At 44.2% G+C, this 25,304-nt stretch overlaps 1 protein-coding gene across 1 annotated transcript; it reads left to right on the top strand.

Annotated features, from left to right (window-relative positions):
* Positions 1–13,981: 13,981 nt before the first annotated feature.
* Positions 13,982–24,107, top strand: LOC139158768 (vomeronasal type-2 receptor 26-like). Its single transcript, XM_070736105.1, has 4 exons — positions 13,982–14,701; positions 17,350–17,559; positions 20,893–21,019; positions 23,203–24,107. The coding sequence occupies exons 1-4, from the start codon at positions 13,982–13,984 to the stop codon at positions 24,105–24,107; spliced, it is 1,962 nt and encodes a 653-aa protein (XP_070592206.1).
* Positions 24,108–25,304: the final 1,197 nt, after the last annotated feature.

The following is a 25,304-nucleotide window of genomic DNA, read 5'->3' on the forward strand; positions in this document are numbered from 1 at the left end:
CTCAAGTAGTAAAGGGTCAGACTCATGAGGGGGGGGGCACGCACCTGACATGATATTCCTCTCTGAGCAACTGAGCAATTGTCTGAAACTAAGGGGCTTAGAAGTGTTGCCTTTAGTTTAGTTTAGTTTAGTTTAGTTAGATTTGTATGCTGCCCCTCTCCGAAGACTTGGGGCGGCTAACAACAATAAAAAACAATGTAACAAATCTAATATTAAAAAGTAATCTAAAAAACCCCAATTTAAGAGACCATGTCATGGTCAGACCATTTTCTATTGCAGCTTGACTTTCTGGCTCCAATCCTTCCCTGCAGGGAGGCGGAAGCGACTAGGTGATTCTGCCCCAGATGCCTGTTGGACCCCGAGGGCTTTCAGAGGGCACTTGGGGTTATTCCAGATGCACTCATTCACAGTTCAGCAGAGTCTCTTGCTAAGGCCTGGATCAAGGCTGCGACAGAGGCTCTCGACCGGATTGCACCATTGCGAACTCTCCACGGCACTAGACCCCGTAGAGCTCCATGGTTCATTGAGGAGCTCTGGGAGTTGAAACACCAGAAGAGATATCTAGAGAAGCGATGGAGGTAGAGTAAGTCCAAATCCAATCAAGCACTTGTAAGAGCTCATATTAAGACTTACAAAGTGGCACTCAAGGCGGCAAGATGTCAGGCTGAAGCCATCATAAGGATTTAGAGACTTTGGCCTGCCACAGTAGAATAGTATTAGGGAAACTGGGAAGGGTAGTTGCATGAGAGGGAAAGTTACCAGCCACAACAAATTCCTTTCTTACAGTCCAAGGTCATCTTTGTTCCATGTGAAAGACAGGCAAGTACAGCGGGGCCATTTGTCATGTTGGAGGGGATTCCCTACTCCCTTCCATGTGGCACATGACTCCATCATGATTGCCTGTCTTCCCTGTGGCCTTCTTGGCAGTCCTGGTGACCAGGTCTGCTTGCCTGCCTTTAGAAGCAGGCCTGGCCATGGGGACTGCTGGGAAGGTTGGGGGAAGGCAGGCAAGCATGGCAGGGCCACATGCCACATAGAAGGAAGTAGAGGAAGTCTTTGTAAATGGGCCTGGCCATGGGGACTACCAGAAAGTCAGAAAAACATGCCATAGCCATGTGCTGCATGGAAGGGAGTAGGGGAGGTCTTCACAAGTGGGCCTGGCCATGGGGACCAATGGGAAGGCTGCATGGAAGGCAGACAATTATGGCAGGGCCATGCACTGCATGGAAGGGAGTAGGAGAGACCTTTGCAAGTGGGCCTGACCATGGAGATCATTGGGATGGCTGTGTGGAAGGCAGCCAAATACAATGGTTCTGTGGGCCTCATGGAAGGGCCTTGCCTACTCCCTTCCATGTGGTGTGCAGCCCCCCCCATGCTTGCCTGACTTCCCAATGGCTTTCCCAGTAGTCCCCATCACCAGGCACGCTTGCCTGCCTTAGCAAGTGGGCCTGGTCATGAGCACCATGAGGAAGGCTGCGTAGAAGTCAGGCAAGTATGGTGTGTGTGTGTGTGCAGTATGGAAGACAGTAGGGGTGAGTGGGTGGTTGGGGTGGGGCAAAGCAAGCAGGTGGGCAGAGTTGGGTGAGTGGAAAGGTGGAGGTGAACAGCAATTTGGTAACCAAGTGGGTGGGGGCAGTGCCAGCAACAGATGGCATTTGCTGATTCTCCAAACTACTCAAAAAATTTCACTACTGGTTCACCTGAACCGATCTGAACCAGCTGAATACCACCTCTGATCCCACCTCTGGAATAGTCTCCTGCTGTCAAGACTGAATTTCTTTGCTTCTTTTGAACCTTAATGCTTTTCAACTTGCCAATGAACTGGGGAGAGAGAAAGGGGAAATGGAATGTGGAAATTGTATGCAGAGATCATGAGAGCATGGAAGGTATCAAGGTCACCACTGCAGGAACTGGTGAAAGAGATGGACAAAATGACCATGCAGGGGTGGAGAAAAGGAAAAAGTATTCTTTAACTGGATAGGCATTTGAGCAGGAAACCAGAACTGGAACACAGCAATGGTTATAAGTACGGTTAAGTCCCTTTTCAATGTCCTTGAATGTCACTAAATGAACTGTTGTTAGTTGAGGACACCCTGTATTTCATTAATAAAACCAGTGATTTTCAAATATTTCTTTCTTCAAATTTGTAGAGGTAAGTATTTGTATATGTTTCTTTTTAAATTACAGTGATACCTTGTGTTACAAACCCCTCACCATACAAACTTTTCGAGATACAAATCTGGGGTTTAAGATTTTTTTGCCTCTTCTTCCAAACTATTTTCACCTTACAAACCCAACCGCCACCACTGGGATGCCCCACCTCCGGACTTCTGTTGCCAGTGAAGCGTCCATTTTTGCACTGCTGGGATTCCCCTGAGGCTCCCCTCCATGGGAAATCCTACCTCTGGACTTCCGTGTTTTTGTGATGTTGCAGGGGAATCACAGCAGGGGAATCACAGCAGCGCAAAAACAGGTGCTTCACTGGCAATGGAAGTCTGGAGGTGGGGTTTCCCAGTGAGGGGAGCCTCAGAGAAATTGCAGCATTACAAAAACACAGAAGTCCGGAGGTGGGGTTTTGAGGACTTCCGTGTTTTTGTGATGCTGCAAATTTGCTGAGGCTCCCCTCGGACTTCCATTGCCAGCAAAGCACCTGTTTTTGCGCTGATGTGATTCCCCTGCAGCATCACAAAGTCCGGAGGAGGGGTATTATTATTATTATTATTATTATTATTATTATTATTATTATTATTATTATTATTATTATTATTATTAATTAGATGTGTATGCTGCCCCTCTCCGAAGACTCGGGGTGGCTCACAACAGAAATAAAAACAATATAGTAGAGGAACAAATGTAATATTAAAAAACATATAAAACCCTATCATTATTTAAAAAACCAAACAGCACATTCATACCAAACATAAAACATATTAAAAAGCCTGGGGAAAAAGTGTCTCAACTCCCCCATGCCTGGCAGTAAAAGTGAGTCTTGAGTAGTTTACGAAAGACAAGGAGTGTGGGGGCAGTTCTAATCTCTGGGGGGAGTTGGTTCCAGAGGGCTGGGGCTTCCACAGAGAAGGCTCTTTCCCTGGGGCCCGCCAAATGACATTGTTTAGTGTACGGGACCTGGAGAAGGCCAACTCTGTGGGACCTTATCGGTCGCTGGGATTCATGCGGTAGCAGGCGGTTCCAGAGGTACACTGGTCCAATGCCATGTAGGGCTTGAAAGGTCATGACCAACACTTTGAATTGTGACCGAAAACTGATCGGCAGCCAATGCAAGCCACGGAGTGTTGAAGAAATGTGGGCGAATCTTGGAAGCCCCACGATGGCTCTCGCAGCTGCGTTCTGCACGATCTGAAGTTTTTGAAGACTTTTCAAAGGTAGCCCCATGTAGAGAGCGTTGCAGTAATTGAACCTCGAGGTGATGAGAGCATGAGCAACTGTGAGCAATGACTCCCTGTCCAAATAGGGCTGCAACTGGCTCAGCAGGCGAAATTGGGCAAACGCCCTCCTCGCCGCAGCCAAAAGATGATGTTACAATGTCAGCTGTGGATCGAGGAGGATGCCCAAGTTATGAACCCTCTCTAAGGGGGTCAGTAGTTCCCCCCAGGGTAATGGACAGACAGATGGAATTGTCCTTGGGAGGCAAGACCCACAGCCACTCTGTCTTGTCTGGGTTGAGTTTGATTTTGTTGACACCCATCCAGGCCCCAACAGCCTCCAGTCACTGGCACATCACTTCCACTGCTTCGTTGACTGGACATGGGGTGGCGATGTATAACTGGGTATCATCGGTGTATTGATGATACCTCACCCCATGCCCTTGGATTATCTCACCCAGGGGAGTCCCAGCAGGGGAGCCTCAGAGGAATCCCAGCAGTGCAAAAACGGGCACTTCGGCTGGCAAAAGGGGTGAGTTTTGGGCTTGCATGCATTAATCGCTTTTCCATTGATTCCTATGGGAAACATTGTTTCGTCTTACAAACTTTTCACCTTACAAACCTTGTCCCAGAACCAATTAAGTTTGTAAGATAAGGTATCACTGTATTAGAATTGGAAGTATTGTGGCAGGTCCTAGTCCTGCTCAGATTATCATGGATTTCGAAGAGATGGATGCATTTTGGTATACTAGACCAGTGTTCTTGGCACCCATCTGAGAGAATGAGGCATTAGAGACTGAAAGCCAATCAGAGACAGTGACACCCCCAGAGGTGTTATTGAATAACTCAGGAAATGACGACGAACCACTTATAGACACAAGGGTATGGAGGACTGTGACCAGAACAGATTATTTGAATAGAAATCTTTATTGGCCAAGTGGGATTGGACACACAAGGAATTTGTCTTTGGTGCATATGCTCTCAGTGTACATAAAAGAAAATATACATTTATCAAGAATCATGAGATAACAACACTTAATGATTGTCATAGGGGTCAAATAAGCACTCAGGAAATAATCAATATTAATAAAAATCTTAAGGATACAAGTAACAAGTTACACTGATACAGTCATTAGTGGGAGGAAATTGGTGTTAGGAATGATGAGAAAAAACTAGTAATAATAGTAGTGCAGACTTAGGAAATAGTTTGACAGTGCTGAGGGAATTATTTGTTTAGCAGAGTGATGACATTCGGGAAAAAATGTTCTTGTGTCTAGTTGTCTTGGTGTGCAGTGCTCTGTAGCAACGTTTTGAGGGTAAGGGCTGACAGATGATGTTCTAAAGTCAGCTGTGAATTGAGGAGGATGCAGACCCTCTCTGAGGGGGTCAAAAATCCCCCCCTAGAATGATGGATAAACAGATGGAATTGTCCTTGGGAGGCAAAACCCACAGCCACACCGTCTTGTCAGGGATGAGTCTGAGCCTGTTAACACCCATCCAGACCCTAACAGCCTCCAGACAATAGCACATTACTTCATATTTCCATCTTATACCTTTCCGGTTGGTGTGTGTGTGTGTGTGTGTGTGTGTGTGTAAACTCATTTTCTGGGGTTTCCAGGAGACCCTACACCATTTTGGGCAAATGGTAATCCAATCTCCCCTTGAAAGTCCCAAGTGTTGGAGCGCTCACAACATCTTCAGGCAAGCTTTTTCCACTGATTGATCGTTCTCACCATCAGAAAGTTCCTCCTTATTTCCAGGTTAATTCTCTCTATGGTCAGCTTCCATCCATTATTCCTTGTCTGGCCCTCTGGTGCTTTGGAAAACAGCCTGATGCCCTACTCTCTGTGGCAGCCCCTCAGATATTGGAACACTGCTATCATGTCTCCTCTGGTCCTTCTCCTTGATAGACTACCATGCCCAGTTTCCAGTCCCCTTATCATCCTGGTTGCTCTCTTCTGCACTTTCTCTAGAGTTTCAATGCCTTTTTTGTAGTGACCATATTCCAGGTGTAGCCTAACAGCTTGCCTCCAGATGTTGTGAATATTCCATCACTAGACTTTTTAAGAAGATATTGCATTTGTCTGAAACAGTGCAGGTTTTTCTGCCTAAGCAAAGGGTTTGACTAGAAGACCTTTCCACTCTGTTGTTGTTGCCGTTGTTGTTATTGTTGTTGTTGTTATCATCATCATCATCATCATTCAGAGAGAGGTCAAGTAGGGGAAGGATGGATCCATGACCTCCATTCCACCTTTACCACTCACCATAAATGAGTATCAAAAGCAAAGCATGGACGGTCACATCCAGTAGCCTCAATTAATTATGAAAAGCATAGAAGAGAAAATTCCACCCAGAAGAATATCAGAACTTTTTTATCTGGGGTTGAACTCTTATACTCAAACATTTATTTTTTAACATGTCCCAGTAGAAAGGGACGCAACCATTGCACAATTGTGCCCTCAGGGCTTTATCAGTGATTTTGAATTAACACGCAGTTCTCCAGCTGTCCCTTTGCACATGGAGTCCTGGAAGAAGTTCAAGGTCCCCAGGGAAGTTGCTTCTCCTTGTAATTATCACCATCCTGTACTTTGAGAGCTGGTGTGATACTTCTCCAGTGACTGCCTTTGACTGAAGCAACATGGAAGCAATCTTGCACCAGAAAAGGACAAATACTTCTAGTTATGTTGGGTGTTTTGCACAAGATTTAGGACAGGCAGGGGATGTACACTCGAATTTACCTTCCTCTCCTTTTCCTGTGAAGCTCACTTTGTCTCTTCCTAAACCAGGAAAGCCACGGGCATTTCCATCTTGTGAGAGCACTTTGAATTCTTCTCACTTTTTGAGATTTAGAAACAGAAGTCACTGATTCAGGCTAAGGAGAAATGGGCCTCCTGTTTCTTTTTCTTATGCTGCTGCTGGTTCTGACACACAGAAACTGTGGGAGGCTAAGACCCAAATGTCCTCTGATATTGAAGAAGTGGGACAAAGGAAACCCATGGAACTATTACGGGGCATGAGACCACATCATTAGTGCAATTGAAACTGTAGAAAAACCTTCTCCTAATCTATTACTGTTCAATGGAGCTCGTTACATTTCTTCTTCTCTGTAAGTCATTCACTGTAATGGACTTGATTTCTCTCTGTTTGCATTTCTAAAATTCTTCCTCCTATCTTTAAATTCATTCACTTATTAGGTATAAGATCCTGGGTCATTTCGAATCATAGGGCTCTTCTCTTTTACTGTAACTTCTATGACACTCACATGCAGGGATGGGACAGAACTGAAAAGAACCAGAGAAATGGAGAGACAGAAATCCAGAGGATCTTCTCCTCTTCCAGTACTGACTTCACTCCTTGAATGATATTCTTTTTATTTCCTGTAGTTATTGAAACAGGAATAAATCACTGATAAATGATGGCACTAGCAACTACATCAAATACATATGGATAAAACTACAGGAAAATCTATACCACCTATATGCTTAAACCACAGGCCACAAAACATGGAAGCCCCAGCTCCAAAGCTGGCCCACCACACTCTTCTTACTACTCTTTTCTTGCTCTAATTTTCTATTCGTCCTCCTCTTGTATTTCTTTCCCTTCTTTCTAAATCCCTTTCCCTTTCTTTCCCTCTCCTTCCTCAATCACACATGCTATATAAGTAAACTATAATTGCTAGAATGTACATTATATATAATCCCTTTACTTTTCTCTACCCTGTTTTTAATGTATATAACCAATAAACATATTTTTACAAAAAAGAAAAAGAAAAGAAACAGGAATAGTTGCCACCTGATATTAAATGCCTGCTCCTTTTGGGAATGACTTGATTTTTGAATCGCTTTTGTGATTCTCTTATTCATCCATGGCCTTATTTTTATGGTGGCTCTACTTTTAATGGTTAATGGGACCATTTCAAAAACACCTTTGAAATTGATTGAGCAATGGGGGCCAGCACTGGGAAGTATTTAAAGTTGGAGATTTTGGCATGCAAATTTCAGTTCTGGCTTTGCTTTAGTGAAATTCACTTTCCTTTAGCATCAAATGAAACCAATGATTGCTTTTATTTAGCAGGTCAAACTGAGCACTTGCTTGTTCGGCAAATGAAAATTAGTACTACTAGAAATAAGGATTTACTTGTGATTCTTAACCCTGGTAAAAGAATAGCCCCATCCCATCTTCTCAAAACTGGAAAAAATAGTAACAGGGACTATCATTTTACCATGGTTTTGGATCAATATTGATTTAAGACTCAATACACCTGTGAAGATACTTAGGAATAAATAATATTTTTTTTCCTTGCTGTTTCTGATGGTGATAACATGAAAATATTTCTACAGTATCAGACACATTAACCTGGTAAAAATGCTGCCCTTTGTTTTCGCCATTCAATTGGTCAACAAGAATACTCGGCTCCTGCATAATCTCACACTCGGTTATGATGTCCATGACAACTATTTGAGCACCCTCCAGACTTCTCATGCCTTGCTGGATACACTCTCTACTGGAGAAGTCAATGTTCCCAACTACAGCTGTGGAAGGAAGGACAATCTTCTGGTTATTGTTGATAGAGTTCTCAGGGGAATTTCCATACAGATATCAACATTAGTAGGTCCCTACAAAGTCCCACATGTTTGTGTTTCTACATCTCTACCTAGTAAAGTGAAGAATAGGGGTGGGTGAGCAATAGATCTAACCAGGCCTTCTCTGTTAAATTCAAGAACTGTTTGTTACCAGAGCCTTTGGAGACATCATGGCTATTTATCTATACTTTAAGTGTCTATTGTATGCCACCCTGTAAGATGACTTTGGCCAGGGATTGGAATCAAGAACAGGGGTGGGGTGGGGACAAAGATCAAAGCAGCCACATCCTGCTGTGAGATCTTTCCTCCTGCCACTAGGTCCATTGTTTTGGAGGCTTCAGATCCCACTTCTGACAGTGAGGAAAGTCTGTGTGTTCAATCAAAGATCTTCTATGCAAAAGAAGATCTAGCAGCGATGGGAGCTAACATTTTGTACATGATCTTAGTCAAAATAATGATATTTTCAATGATGAACATATTCCAAATTCATAAAAAATATAATTCCAATGGATTATCTTACTTTCTCTTGATAAAACGTATAAGTATATTTATAAAACCCAAGTTTATCTTGCAGTCATTATTAGCATTAATTAATTATTTATTAAAATGTTAAACTTTAACATATTAGTTAACACCTTAAATACATTTACCCTAATCTATTCACAATCATGAAGATTTCAAAGAGAAAGAAATTCCATAGTTAGGATTTCCTACTGAGCCATGGTGGTGAAATGATTAGAATGCAGTATTACAGGCACTTTGGGAGTTCAAATGTCACCAGGCTCAAGGTTGACTCAGTCTTCCATCCTTCTGCGGTAAGTAAAATGAGGACCCAGATTCTTGGGGGCTGTATGCTGACTGTAAATCACTTAGAGTTGTGTTCAGTTCTGGAGACCTCACCTACAAAAAGATATTGACAAAATTGAATGGGTCCAAAGACGGGCTAAAAGAATGGTGGAAGGTCTTAAGCATAAAACGTATCAGGAAAGACTTCATGAACTTCATCTGTATAGTCTGGAGGACAGAAGGAAAAGGGGGAACATGATTGAAACATTTAAATATGTTAAAGGGTTAAATAAGGTTCAGGAGAGAAATGTTTTTAATAGGAAAGTGAACACAAGAACAAGGGGACACAATCTGAAGTTAGTTGGGGGAAAGATCAAAAGCAACGTGAGAAAATATTATTTCACTGAAAGAGTAGTAGATCCTTGGAACAAACTTACAGCAGACGTGGTTGGTAAATCCACAGTAACTGAATTTAAACATGCCTGGGATAAACATATATCCATTGTAAGATAAAATACAGGAAATAGTATAAGGGCACAGTTCGGCAGAGTCTCTTGCGGAGGCCTGGAACAGGGCTGCGGTGGAGGCTGTTGATCGGATTGCGCCTTTGCGACCTCTCCGTGGCGCTAGACCCCATAGAGCCCCATGGTTCAACGAGGAGCTCCGGGAGCTGAAACGCCAAAAGAGACGTCTAGAGAAGCGATGGAGGAAGAGTAGGTCTGAATCTGATCGAACACTTGTAAGAGCTTTTATTAAGACTTACAAAGTGGCGCTCAAGGCGGCAAGATGCGCGTACCATGCCGCCTTGATTGCATCACCGGAATCCCGCCCGGCCGCTCTGTTTAGGGTGACCCGCTCCCTTCTTAACCAGGGGGGAGTTGGGGAGCCCTTGCAGAGCAGTGCCGAGGATTTTAACACGTTTTTCGCTGATAAAGTCGCTCAGATCCGGGCCGACCTCGACTCCAATTGTAAAACAGAGTCGACTGACAACGAGTCAGGCGAGGTGACTGGGGCACGTACTTGTCCACCTGTCTGGGAAGAGTTTGATCTGGTGACACCTGATAAAGTGGACAAGGCCATTGGAGCTGTGAGTTCCGCCACCTGTTTACTGGATCCGTGTCCCTTCTGGTTGGTTTCGGCCGGCAGGGAGGTAACACGGAGCTGGGCCCAGGAGATTACCAACGCTTCCTTGGGGAGGGGATTTTTTCCAACACTCTATAAAGAAGCACTCGTGCGCCCCGTCCTCAAGAAGCCTTCCCTGGACCCAGCCGTACTTAATAACTATCGTCCAGTCTCCAACCTTCCCTTTATGGGGAAGGTTGTTGAGAAGGTGGTGGCACTCCAGCTCCAGCGGTCCTTGGAAGAAGCCGATTATCTAGGTCCCCAGCAGTCGGGTTTCAGGCCCGGTTACAGCACAGAAACCGCTTTGGTCGCGTTGATGGATGATCTCTGGCGGGCTGGGACAGGGGTTTATCCTCTGTCCTGGTGCTCCTTGACCTCTCAGCGGCTTTCGATACCATCGACCATGGTATCCTTCTGCACCGGCTGGAGGGGTTGGGGGTGGGAGGCACCGTCCTTCAGTGGTTCTCCTCCTACCACTCTGGCCGGTCGCAGTCGGTGTTAGTGGGGGGTCAGAGGTCGGCTCCGAGGTCTCTCCCTTGTGGGGTGCCTCAGGGGTCGGTCCTCTCCCCCCTGCTATTTAACATCTACATGAAACTGCTGGGTGAGATCATCCAAGGACATGGGGTGAGGTATCATCAATATGCTGATGATACCAAGCTTTACATCTCCACCCCATGCCCAGTCAACGAAGCGGTGGAAGTGATGTGCCGGTGCCTGGAGGCTGTTGGGGCCTGGATGGGTGTCAACAGACTCAAACTCAACCCGGATAAGACGGAGTGGCTGTGGGTTTTGCCTCCCAAGGACAATCCCATCTGTCCGTCCATTACCCTGGGGGGGGGGAATTATTGACCCCCTCAGAGAGGGTCTGCAACTTGGGCGTCGTCCTCGATCCACAGCTCACATTAGAAAACCATCTCTCAGCTGTGGCGAGGGGGGCGTTTGCCCAGGTTCGCCTGGTGCACCAGTTGCGGCCCTATCTGGACCGGGACTCATTGCCCACAGTCACTCATGCCCTCATCACCTTGAGGTTCGACTACTGTAATGCTCTCTACATGGGGCTACCTTTGAAAAGTGTTCGGAAACTTCAGATCGTGCAGAATGCAGCTGCGAGAGCAGTTATGGGCTTACCTAGGTATGCCCATGTTTCACCATCACTCCGCAGTCTGCATTGGCTGCCGATCAATTTCCGGTCACAATTCAAAGTGTTGGTTATGACCTTTAAAGCCCTTCATGGCATTGGACCAGAATATCGCCGAGACCGCCTCCTGCCGCACGAATCCCAGCGACCGATAAGGTCCCACAGTGTTGGCCTTCTCCGGGTCCCATCAACTAAACAATGTCGGTTGGCAGGCCCCAGGGGAAGAGCCTTCTCTGTGGTGGCACTGGCTCTCTGGAACCAACTCCCCCCGGAGATTAGAACTGCCCCTACTCTTCCTGCCTTCCGTAAACTCCTTAAAACCCACCTTTGCCGTCAGGCATGGGGGAATTGAAACATCTCCCCCTGGGCATGTTTAATTTATACATGGTATGCTTGTGTGTGTGCCTGTTAGTATATGGGGTTTTTAAAATCTTTAAATATTTTAAACTTAGTCGGATTATTTATGATTTGTTTTACTTTGTTGTGAGCCGCCCCGAGTCTTTGGAGAGGAGCGGCATACAAATCTAAATAATAAATAAATAAATAAATAAATAAATAGATGGACCATGAGGTCTTTTTCTGCCGTCAGTCTTCTACGTTTCTATGTTTCTAGAGCAGGCTTTGAAGAGGTATGTAAGTCTACATGCTATTGCTATTGGCTGAATCATTTAAAAAATATTATGTCGACTGGCAGGGCCCTTTATTGGCAGGTTGATTTAAAAATATAAACAATGCCTCCCATATCTCAGATGGATAGAGCATGGCAATTTCTACATTTCAGAGCTGTTTCTAGCTGTTTTTAGTTTTACGAGTAAAGGTTTATCAAGGAACCACCAAGGCCGCTCCTGGTGTTATGTATTGAGGTTAGAACAGTGTAAACTGTTTGTTTATTTACTTATTAGATTTGTATGCTGCCCCTCTCCATAGACTCGGGGCGGCTAACAACAGTAGTAAACAGCATATAACAAATCTAATGTTTAAAATAATTACAAATCCTTATTTAAAACCAGACATACACACAGACATACCATACATGAATTGTATAGGCACGGGGGAGATGTCTCAATTCCCCCATGCCTGACCGCAGAGGTGGGTTTTAAGGAGTTACGAAAGGCAAGGAGGGTGGGAGAATTTCTAATCTCAGGGGGGAGCTGGTTCCAGAGGGTTGGGGCTGCCACAGAGAAGGCTCTTCCCCTGGGCCCAGCCAGATGACATTGTTTAGTTGACAGGACCCGGAGACGGCCGACTCTGTGGGACCTAACTGGTCGCTGGGATTCATGTGGCAGAAGGCGGACCCGGATGTATTCTGGTCCGATGCCATGAAGGGCTTTATAGGTCATAACCAACACTTTGAATTGTGACCAGAAACTGATCGGCAACCAATGCAGACTGCGGAGTGTTGATGTAAGGTGGGCATACCTGGGGAAGCCCATGATTGCTCTCGCAGCTGCACTCTGCACGATCTGAAGTTTCTGAACACTTTTCAAAGGTAGCCCCACGTAGAGAGCATTACAGTAGTCGAACCTCGAGGTGATGAGGGCATGAGTGATTGTGAGCAGTGACTCCCAGTCCAAATAGGGCCACAAATGGTGCACCAGGTGAACCTGGGCAAATGCCCCCCTCACCACAGCTGAAAGATGTTTCTCCAATGTGAGCTGTGGATCGAGGAGGACGCCCAAGTTGCGGACCCTCTCTGAGGCGGTCAATGTTCCCCCCCCCCCAGGGTGATGGACGGACAGATGGAATTGTCCCTGGGAGGCAAAACCCAAAGCTACTCTGTCTTATCAGGGTTGAGTTTGAGTCTGTTCACACCCATCCAGACCCCAACAGCCACCAGGCACCGGCACATAACATCCACTGCTTCGTTGACTGGACATGGGGTGGAGATGTACAACTGGGTATCATCTGCATACTGATGATGCCTCACCCCATGCCTTTGTTTTCTAAGATATATATATATATTTGCAACATTTTACTTTGTTCTGTAGTCACAAGATGGAAGAAAACCATTGCTCCAAATATAATGTGTACAATTTATGAGATCTTTCATTTAAATTTTGTCTTTTCTAACAGAAACGTTGCAGTTGCTTTTATTTTACACCAACTAGACTTAAAATCCTAGGTTTAGAGAGCTTAGAATTAACACGATCTAAGCATAGCCCATAAAATCATCTGCTACATGGTCTTTCCTGTCAACGACTACTTCAGCTTCAACCACAATAACACATGAGCAAACAACAGATACAAACTTAAAGTAAACTGCTCTAAACTCGACTGCAGGAAATACGACTTTAGTAATCGAGTAGTTGATGCATACAACTCACTACCAGACTCTGCAGTATCATCACCTGCCCCCAAAAACTTTACCCTTAGACTATCCAATTTTGACCTCTCCCAATTCCTAAGAGGTCAGTAAGGGGCGTGCATAAGTGCACCAGAGTGCCTTCTGTCCCCTGTCCTAATGTTTCTCTTTTACTAGTGTCATGTATATAAATATTATTGTATCTTTGTATACCACCAATACATACTTGAGAAAACAAATAAGTGAAAAGTGAAAAGTGAAAAGTGAAAAGTGAAAAGTGAAAAGTGAATAAGTGAATAAGTGAATAAGTGAATAAGTGAATGAGTGAATGAGTGAATGAGTGAATGAGTGAATAAGTGAATAAGTGAATAAGTGAATAAGTGAATAAGTGAATAAGTGAATAAGTGAATAAGTGAATAAGTGAATAAGTGAATAAGTGAATAAGTGAATAAGTGAATAAATAAATAATAAATGTTCTCTTTCAAGAAGAGAAATGTAAATCGTAAATAATATATTGTCACGAGAATGAAGTTAGATTTATTAAAAGGTAATATTCTGGATTTCATCTAGTGTCAGTTATAACACAACATTCTTCATTGCTCTTTCAGATCACTTGTAGATTTCAGAGGTTCTGAGCGATAAAAGTCAGTTTCCCTTTTTCTACCGGATGGCCCCAAAAAACGAAGTCCAGTACCCAGCAATTGTCCAAGTGCTCCTCCATTTCAAATGGACCTTGATTGGTCTTTTTGCTTCAGACACAGAGAGGGGAGAGAATTTCCTGAGGACCTTTAGTCCTGTGCTTGTTAAGAATGGAATTTGTGTTGCTGTATTACAACGATTCTCAGCAACTCTATCCACAGCACCTTTCAAAGATGCCATCTCTAAGTGGAGACAAGTCAATGTGTTTGTTTTCTTTACGGACTATAACACCATGATTGATGGAATTTCTGTTGTGCATTTCATACTTGAATCTTTGCCAGGACCCATTGAGGGGAAAGTCTGGATCATCACACTCTTTGGAGAATTACCAGTGAAAAGTCACATAGTTTACAAATATGTCCATAGTATTTGGAACTTTTATATCCAAGAAAGAAAGTTCGAGGATACATTCCAAACATCTATCACAGTGGCACCCCTACATAAATGTTTTCACTGTTCTTTTTCAAAGCATGTCTTCTCTGTCAAAGGCCGAAAAAGATGTACCCAGACAGCACCACTGAAGACCAAAGATAAAAGGAACAATTACAAATTTGGAGTTGATCCTCGTGTTTACAGTGTTGTCAGGACTCTGTCTTATGCTTTGAATGCGGCATATTCTTATACATCCAGGAGGAGAAGGAAAAAGGATGAAGAGACTTCGGGGGCTCCAAGGCTTCAGGCCTGGCAGGTAGGGCAGTTCCAATAAGAATCCATCAAACGTAATCCAAATAAAAAGAAGGGGAACCATATCAGTTTCATTGTACTACAAGAATCGAACAGGTTTGATCAATCTAATCTCTTGAATCATAATTTTCTCAGGACTGGGAGCTATAAGAAATATTGGAAGAGTGTTGTACCCTCCCTTTTCCAACTGTAAACTTGTGTTAGTTTGAAAAGTGCCCCTAGATGCTTTCTGATTTTTCTGTAGACAAACATGGCTCTTCCCCTTGTTTTTAACTCAAGCTCAGAGCAGCTCTTTTAATCAATGCCTTGGCTTTATAGATTTGATTGGATTGGATTGGATTTGTATGCCGCCCCTCTCCATAGACTCGGGGCGGCTAGCAACAGTAGTAAACAGCATATGACAATCCAAAATAAACAGTTAAAAACCCCTACTGTAAAACCAACATACATACAGTCATACCATGCATAAAATTGTAAAGGCCTAGTGGGGAAGAGTATCTCAATTCCCCCAAGCCTGGCGGCAGAGGTGGGTTTTAAGAAGCTTACGAAAGGCAAGGAGGGTGGGAGCAATTCTAATATCTGGGGGGAGTTGGTTCCAGAGGGTCGGGGCCGCCACAGAGAAGGCTCTTCCCCTGGGTCCCGCCAAGCGACATTGTTTAGTTGACGGGACCCGGAGAAGACCCACTCTGTGGGACCTAACTGGTCGCTGGGATTCGTGCAGCAGAAGGCGGTCCCGGAGATTTATTGCCCTTCTGTAAAACTGATCCAGTTTTTATACAAGATCCCTTCCAAGATTGGTGCCTAAAAGGCAGGGGTGGGCTGCTGCCTGGATGTGTGTGGGGTAGTGTGTGGGGTACGCAGTAGGGTAGTGAAAATGGAGCTCAAGCCAAAGCACCCAATTTGCAGTACAGATGTTGAAAGAAAATACAGGGCATCCTGCATTACACGCACAGTGTGGTAGTAAAAATTTTGGTAGTTCTTTATTGGATCCACCGTTTCTCAGCACTCTCTGGGAACACACTTCAGCACACTTTTGGCATTACTCTCTGTGTCCTCCCCTACCTCGGCATCCCCTGTCCATGGTATGGTGGCTCCCAGTGGAGAGGAGGCAGTGAAGGGCTACAAAAGTTTTTACTACTGTTGTGGTTGGCTCTGGCCCAGCTCCTGCCCCAAGGACTGTGGATGTGGGGGAGACATCCACATGCTGCAGGCCTGTTTTGCCCCTGGTGGAATCTGCTGGTGAAGGCTCCTCTGACCAAGAAGACATGAGTGACAGGGAGGACTGTGAATTGCCTCACAGCTGCAAGCTAAGTATCACCGAACTGATAAGGGACTTGTACAAATTACCAGTTTGTTTGGAGACGAGGGCTCTTTGCTATACCAAAAGAGGGCTTAGGTTAAGTGAATTTTCATTATAAAGAACATTGTTTTGAATTTTCAAACGTGTGTGTGTCTGAAATTTGTACCTGTGAATTTTTGGGAGGAGTCTGCCAGAGAGCCTGACAGAACAACTACCATGCTGTGCGCATGGCTTATGTAGCATACCCTGCATTTTCTTTCAACACCGTTCAGTGCAAATTGGGTGGGGTGGAGCTCCACTGCATTCCCCCCCCCCCATTCAGGCAGCAGCCCATGCCTGAGTAGCTGCATTCAGAGCTGGGTAGCTCCATTCAGAGCTTCTCCAGCTGGCACATGGCACTGCCAAGGATGTGCCAGCTGGATGGTTCCCTCTAAATCAACCTGCCGTGCAAGCAAAAACCAAACAACGCACAGGGTTTTCAAACCCGTGCGGTGGAGCTGGTGCCATTTCTCTGATCTGCCCCTCCCAAGTTGTCGGATGAGGAGAAACCCCCATGGGCTCTGAGCCCCGCCCAGCTTCTCTGGATCTGTCTGTTAACCACGCCCCCGTGCCCCTTTTTCACACTTACGACCTTCACAGCAGCCCCACGAACACGTGATCAAAACGTGGCCACCATTTCATATTTATGAACATCGCTGTGTCTTTAGGTCACATGATGTTCTGTTGGGCTCTCTGGTAGACTCAACTCAAGGCTGGAGGGGTTGGAGCTGGAAGAAGGAATCGCTACTAAGCAGCGATCCCTCCTTCCCCTGGAATGGCTAGCACCATTGCTCCCACCATATCTGCCTCTCCCCAGCAAAACCGGAATATTCTGACCCTCTATCATCCCAGAGATAGGTGCCCCCTCCCCTCTTGCCTCTCTAGCGTCAGGTGTGCCAAGAATTTCATTCGTACCATATCCATTCACCTCACATATACTATAATCCCACCCACCCATCCCTTCCCATCCACCACCCCTCCCATCCATCCCCAATCATTCCACTCCATTCATTCCAATAGTTGTAAACATTATACTTTTCTGCCCAGACCAAAAAAAAATTAGAGGGAATATTCCCTGCCCGTAGCCCTTCTTTTCATCAAACTAGACATACCTAGTTCCAGCAACCATTCTTCATATTTTTTACTCCAACCTCGAATCATCTTTGCTGCTCTTCTAGAGTCACAGCATCTTAGAGTTATAGAGTCTCAAGAATATTTGCAAATTAGACAACTGTATTGGAACAATTCAAATGTTCCATTATGCAAAGACTAAGTGAGATAAGAAACCAAATTTTTCTGCTTTTAAATTTTAGCTTCATCCCTTTCTGAAGAAGAATGCATTCTGCAATTTTTCTGAGATGATAATGTACTTGGACCAAAATGGAGATCTGATAGCAGATATGCTTATTAAGAGCTTGGTGGTTTTCCCTGAGGAAAGTTTCATTGAGGAAATGGGACATTTTGAAAGGCAGAGACTTATAGTCACCGAAGGGAACGTTTTCCTCCTAATGTTGCTCAACAAAGTAGGTTTAATATTAGCCTTTTTATGTTTTCAAAAGTCTTATGACCTATTTCTAGTCACAACGATGGGTGAACTTTGCTGAATGTGTAGAGTAAAACTTATACTTTTTTAGATAGATGTTATTATCAATCAATTTGATCCTTTCCTGCTAAAATGGCTTAAAAGGCTGGGTGAACTGTGGACATTATTCTCTTTTTTATAGCCTCAAGATGCATTTCAAGTAAACTAGTCAGCTATGTGGGGGATTGTCCATGAGAACTTAATGCTGGAGCAGAAACTTTATAGTTTCCTCAGAGTGTTTGGAAGACTTCAACACTATTGACCAAGGTGTCTTTCAGATGCTATAATATGGAATAGGATGATGCTACCTAGTTTGAAATGTAATGTCTGCAAAGAAACAACTAAGCTTAGAGAGCACTCATTGGAATCCTGAGCAACAAATATTCTTTTCTGAAAAAAAATGTTTTTTTTAATGAAAGAATTCCCTTTTTACAACATTTGCATATTGGTATTTTTTCTTCTCCCCCTCCATCAAATTAACATACAGTGGTACCTCATGATACCAACCCCTTGTCTTAAGAACAACCCGAGATACAAACCCGAGGTTCATAAAATTTTTGCCTCTTCTTATGAACTTTTTCCTTCTTACGAACCCACCGCTGCTGTCGAGAAGCCCCGCCAGCCGGCTGTCGCTTTTTGAAACAGCCAGGGGGCTTCTCGGCGTCCTCCTGAATCTGAACGCTAAACCCGAACTTCGGGAGGCCGTCGAGAAGCCCCCCGGCTGTTTTAAAGAATGACATCCAGGTGGCAGGGCTTCTCAGTGGCCTCCCGAACCTGAACTTTTGCCGAACTTCCGGGTTCAGTATTCGGGAGGCCGCCAAGAAGCCCCGCCACCTGGCTGTCACCCTTTAAAACAGCCGGGGGGCTTCTTGGTGGCCTCCCGAACGCTGAACCCGGAAGTCTGCATTGGTTGCCAATCAGTTTCCGGTCACAATTCAAAGTGTTGGTTATGACCTATAAAACCCTTCATGGCACCGGACCAGATTATCTCAGGGACCGCTTTCTGCTGCACGAATCCCAGTGACCAGTTAGGTCCCACAGAGTGGGTCTTCACCGGGTCCCATCAACTAAACAATGCCACTTGGTGGGACTCAGGGCAAGAGCCTTCTTTGTGTCAGCCCCGGCCCTCTGGAACCAACTCCCCCCAGAGATTAGAATTTCCCCCATCCTCCTTGCCTTTCGTAAGCTACTTAAAACCCACCTCTGCCGCCAGGCATGGGGAAATTGAGATACTCTTTCCCCCTAGGCCTTTACAATTTTATGCATGGTATGTCTGTATGTATGTTTGGTTTTTATAATAATGGGTTTTTAATTGTTTTTAGTATTGGATTATGATTATATGCTGTTTTATTATTGCTGTTAGCCGCCCTGAGTCTCCGGAGAGGGGCGGCATACAAATCCAATGAATGAATGAATAAATGAATAAATGAATAAATGAATAAATGAATGAATGAATAAATAAATAAATAAATAAACCACTCAATCAATCTCACTGCATACGTCTTCAATCAATTTCACTCAAACGTTTAAGGTAAAATTCAATTATATAGAATATAGAATTAATATAAAATGGAATTAGATATAAAATAGTAAAAAACAGTAAAAAAACTAATATAAATAGAACAAGCCAGTAAAAACATAGTTGATCCGAGTCAGAATATAAGATGATATAACAATTGTCCAGCCTAATATAGGCATATAATCTCAGTTCATCAAAACAAAAGAAAAATATATCCTTCTTCTTAAAAACTGAGAGAGTCCCATTTAATTTATCTGAGTCCCGAGAGTCTCTTGACACCCAAGGAAGAAAAAGGTGGGTGGTGGGAGGAGGAGGGGGGAAGGGCATAAAAAAGGGGGAGAAGCATCAAAGTGTTGTCCCTAAGGTCGGCTGCTCCCACCAACCTGCATCATTGGCTCTGCTGTCTCTTAAAGTCAAAGTCCAAACAGTTTGGGTGGTTTCTCTCATCCCCTCCACTGTCGGTCACTCTCACTGGCCAAATACCATGGTTTGGCACCGGAGAGCCCTTCCTGTATGTCTATGGCTCACCCCAAGTGACTAGGATGTTCCTCTTCAGTCACACACAGCAGCTATCACAATATTTATCCTTCTCCTGCATTGCATTCTTCCAGGCATTGGCTTCTTCCACCAGCCAGTGTCCTTAGACAAGACCAGCATCTGGTCCGAGGGGATTATTCCATTGAATAATGTATTGCCTCCCCAAACCCCAAAATCTTTAACCTTAGACTGTCTACAGTTGACCTCTCCCTGTTTCTAAGAGGCATGCATAAGTGCACCATTGTGCCTACCATCCGTGTAGTACTGTCCTATTGTCCTTTTTTATCATAACTTTTTATTTGTTATGTTTATACAAACTACTATCTGTTGTGGTTGGCTCTGGCCCATCTCCTGCCCCAGGGAATGTGGAGGTGGATGCAGAGGAAACTTCGACATGTCATAGGCCTGTTGGATTGCTGACAGAGTCAGGTAGTGCAATTTCCTCGGACGAAGAAGTTGGGAGTGACTTGGAAGAGGGGTGCTTGGCAAACAGCCTAGGCAGTCACTCTCCATTATCTTCCATTGATTCGGATGAAGAAGTCTTGGACCCACGCAAGCGCAGATAAGAGAGGCCACTTGTGTTTGGGTGGGGTTCCAGTAATTAGGGCTGCTGCTATAAATAGCAGCGTGTGGGTTTGGCCGTTGTGGAAGATTATCTGATTGCAGTTCTTCAGGAATCATGTGTTGCTGTTTTTCTGGCCTTTGTTTCTTGATTTTTCACGCCTTTGAAATCAAAGCAGAGCAAAGTGTTTGTGTGTTTCACTTCGTGGAAGAAGAAGGGCTGTGACGTTTCTTCACAGCTGCAAGCTAAGTATTTAAGGACTGATAAGGGACTTGCACAAACTACCAGGTTGTTTTGGGATGAGTGCTCTTTGCAATACAAAAAGAGTGCTTAGTTTATTTTGAATTTTATGATAAAGAACATTGTTTTGAATTTTCAAACGTGTATGTGTTTGAAATTTGTACCCTTGAATTTTCGGGAGGCTCCTACCAGAGAGCCCGGCAGAACACTATCTATACATGTTAAATAGATAAACAAATAAATAAATAATTTTTAATTAGTCATATTTTCTATAAATATTTGAAACTAATTAGAAATTTCATATCTATCTAAACGAAACCCATAGTCTATGTGATAAATGATCTTGTTGACCTCTATCTCCCATAGAATGGTGAGCCTTAAATTTTTTTCTTGGTATTCACTATTTTTCCACTTAGTCACTACCTAAGTCCATATGTGTAGAAAATTGTCATCCTGGATTTGTCAAGCGGGCTCGAGAAGCAGAACCAGTTTGCTGTTATGACTGCGTTCCTTGCCCAGAGGGGACCATTTCCACTCAGCAAGGTAGGTGGCTCTGGAGGACAGGATACCAGAGACATACAGAGATCTTGATCAAAGTACATGTTAAATACACATATAAGCTTGAATATTTTGCTGTTGCTCTTTATTTCAACAATTCATTCCGGAATAGTCGGACTAAGAAAAAGGTCTTGAAGATGAGAGAAGAAGAACATGGTGGACATTTTACCCAGAGGTAGTCTCTCTTCCACAATAGTTTAGAACTGTCTTTCCATGTTTTCTTTAAATGATTTTTATTAAATATAAACATTAAAATAAAGACAAATACACAAACAATACAAAACAACATATTTAAAAATATACATATCAACTTCTTTGATATTTCTATGGTAAAATAGCCGCCCTGAGTCCGAGGAATAACGCAACATAAAAATCTAATAAATAAATAAATTTTCTTTTATGTCATTCATATAAAACTGTATTTCCTTTACAGGTCTTGGCATATTCGGGTTTCTTCCCATGTAGGTTTCAAAGAGTGCTGGCAACGTTTCGATGAGGTCCCACTCGTCATCTTCAGGCTGGTGCTTTTGTCCTTGTGCTAGGGCGAACACAGCAAGACCTGAGCTGCCTTCCCTCTATAAATACTGGTGGGTGGGTGTGGAGTGCTGGCTCAGCCCTAGCACAAGGACAAAAGCACCGGCCTTAAGATGAAACCCCCATGAGCTCTGAGCCCCGCCGGCTTCTCCAGCTCTGGGGATCATGCCCCGCCCAGCCCCCAACCCTGCCAATTTTCTTCCTGGTGCCGAGTGGATTCCTGAACTTCTGACTGAGGTGGACTCCGAAGGCAAAAAACCAGGAAGCCTGGTCAGAGGATTCTCTTGAGGTAGACGGTGGGGAGTTGGGGGGGGAGCGGTGATGGTTTTTCTCATGTGTGCACGAGCTCCCCGTTCTGCTGCCGGCCCTCTCCACACATACACACACATACACTCTCCCCACTTCCCCGCCCCGCCTCGGAGGGGCAGGCAAACCAAAGTGGAGTCCCTCTGGTTATTTGTCCCAGCAGGATCCTTCTCTTGCCTTGTCGAATTCCAGGTGCAGCTTCCTCCGGCTGCTCTTCCTCTTGCTTTTTGGAAGAGGAGGCCTTGTCTTTGAAATGAGTGCCACACATCTTGCAAGCGGTGGGGGATGGCTCAGGTTTGGAAGCCCGGCACATGGCTTTCAGCTTCGCCAGCATCTGGGTGGGAAGCAGCTGAGCTTGGAGAGGGTCCTTGTAGAGGAAGAGGTAGGAGAGGCCAAGGGAAATGAGATCGCCATGATGGCAAGTGGAGTCCAACACACAAGCAGGTAGAAAGGTTGGCTGAGCTCGGGACAACCTGTTCTGATTGTGAGAGGACCCTTATGCTGAGTTGATTGCTTTCCAAATGTAACACATGTAAGATACATTTCAGTAGGTACAGAGAAATGAGAGTAGACCTGGAGGGAGATAATGGGAGAGAGGGAAAGGAGGGAAAAGAGAGAGATAAAGAAATAAAAGGGAAAGAGAGGGAGGGAAAGAGAAGTGTAGAGGAAGAAAGGAGGGAGGGAGGGAGGGAAGGAAGGAAGTGCAGGCTGCGGAGTGTTGATGAGACATGGGCATATCTAGGAAAGCCCATGATTTCTCCCGCAGCTGTATTCTGCATAATCTGAAGTTTCCAAACACTCTTCAGAGTAGCCCCATGTAGAGAGCATTGCAGTAGGTGATGAGGGCATGAGTGACTGTGAGTAGAGACTTCCTGTCCAAATAGGGCTGTAAGTGGGGCACCAGGCGAACCTGGGCAAACACCCTCCTCGCCACAGCCGAAGGATGGTGGAAGGAAGGGAGAAAGGAGGAAGAATGAATTTTCTTACATATCAGATCTAAATTACAGCTTACAACTTCATCAGTCATAGTAAATCAGCAGAAAAGCAAAGAGAGCAGAGAGAGAGAGAATCATGCTCTCTGGCTCCCTCGTATGGCAATTTGCAACACTACCTCTTAATGCTATAGTACTTCAACACAAACAAACATTCATTGTTAGCTTGTTTATATATTGCAAACCCAACTATTTTTTCATAGTACTAACACTGTTGGAGGATAGAGCTCAGGTTCTAGGCCCCTTCTCCTTTTCTTTTTATAATGTGCATTAAACTAATAGGGGAGTAAAGAAGGGAATGGTACACAAAATAAGTAATATTTTCTTTTTTCTCAGATACTGAAAAATGTACAAAGTGTCCAGATGATCAATATCCAACTGAGAACAAAATCCAATGTATCCACAAAAAACTAACCTTCCTGTCCTATGAGGAACATCTGGGCATTATTCTGGCCTCCTTTGCCCTTCTCTTCTTCCTAACCACAGGCCTTGTTTCAATCATATTCATTAAATTTTTAGAAACTCCCATTGTCAAAGCCAATAACCGGGATCTCTCCTTCATCCTCTTGATCTCCCTCCTGCTTTGCTTTTTGTCCTCTTTTTTCTTCATTGGACAACCAAGGAAAGCTACCTGTCTTCTCCGACAAATGGTGTTCAGCATTGTCTTCTCAGTAGCCATATCTTCTGTGTTGGCCAAAACAATCACAGTCGTGCTGGCATTCCTTGCCACAAAACCAGGGAACAAAGTGAGAAGATGGTTGGGGAAGAGCTTGGCCAACTCCATCATCCTTTCTGGTGCTGCTGGCCAAATTTTCATCTGTGCCATTTGGCTTGGATTTTCTCCCCCGTTTCCTGACTCTGACCTGCATTCCCATCCTGGAGAGATCATCCTTCAATGCAATGAAGGCTCTGTCACTTTATTTTATGTTGTCCTTGGCTACATGTGTTTCCTAGCTGCCATTTGCTTCACTGTAGCTTTCCTGGCTAGGAATCTCCCTGGAGCATTCAATGAAGCCAAGTTTATTACTTTCAGTATGCTAGTCTTCTGCAGTGTCTGGATCTCCTTCCTACCAACTTATCTGAGCACGAAAGGAAAGTCTATGGTGGCTGTGCAGGTTTTCGCCATTTTGACCTCAAGTGTTGGTCTGCTGCTTTGCATTTTCTTCCCCAAGTGCTACATTATCATCTTGAGACCAGATCTAAACACTAAGGAACATTTAATGATAAAAATAAGGAACTGATATTGAAATAATTTAAGTCTTTTGATGGGTCAGCTGTGGATATGTCTGTGAGGGTCTTGTGATATGATGAGTCAGGTGTGGTTGTATCAAGTAAAGATCTTATAAAGGGTCTTCAGAAACCAACTCACAAGCTTGGGAAATGAACCTTTACCTTCATCCTATATCCGAGCTACAGATATTCACCGCTATTGTAATGCTATAGGATTTCCTGCTGAAGCAGGAATTTGGATTAGAAGACTTCCAAGATCACTTCCAACTTTGTTATGAAAACTGCTTAGTTTAAATTGTGTATGTGTTGCAAAAATGATTCCAACAATGAGATGTCTCCTGCCATCTAAGGCTTTGCTGGTTCTAATCCATCCCACTTCCAAGCCAAGAAACATTGGGTCTTCTGTACCCCATAGACCATGGAACAGAAACATTATCAGCTGAACCAGTTTTCTGGTGACAGATAGTGTGACTTGTACAGTCACCTCTCTTATCACATAGATACAGTAATAATTGCAGTTCAATGTAACATGATTGAAATTTCTATGGGCTTTTGTGATTTGAAGGGTGGTACAGCGAGAATCCACATGTAAGAGAGATGGTGCACAAATAATACATGTATTTGAAATGTATTACAAATAAAAGTTCCCTATGTATTCAGATATTCTGTGTAAGATATCTCCTTGTGTCAATTTATATCCATAGCAGACTTATATACTACTTCACAGTGCTTTACAGCCCTCTTTAAGCAGTTTGCAGAGTATATATTGCCCCCAACAACTTCATTCGTCTTTTTACTGACCTCAGAAGGGTGGTGGAAAGATATGCACTAAATTTCTTCCCACCTCATTCCCAGCTGCCACTACATTCACCCAGTGGGCAGTGAGAGAGATGTACCAGCCCTGGCCATGTGTCAGTGGTGATGTGGATGCGGGAACTGACAGCATTGTGCAGTGCACAGCTAACTTTCTCCACTACATATTGGTGTAGGGCAGGGATGGCCTAGTGTGAAAAGTAGTAGCGGCTGGGAACGGCGTATAAAATTTTTGAAGTTTCCTGTCTCGACCAGGCAGTAGGGGAGAATTTCAAATGCCAGCAGCTTCAGAAGAGAAGGATTTAGGGGTAATGATTTCTGACAGTCTCAAAATGAATGAACAGTGTAGTCAGGCAGTAGGAAAAGCAAGTAGAATGCTAGGCTGCATAGATAGA

This window comes from Erythrolamprus reginae, chromosome 2, assembly GCF_031021105.1.
Source record: "Erythrolamprus reginae isolate rEryReg1 chromosome 2, rEryReg1.hap1, whole genome shotgun sequence".
NCBI lineage: Eukaryota > Metazoa > Chordata > Lepidosauria > Squamata > Dipsadidae > Erythrolamprus > Erythrolamprus reginae.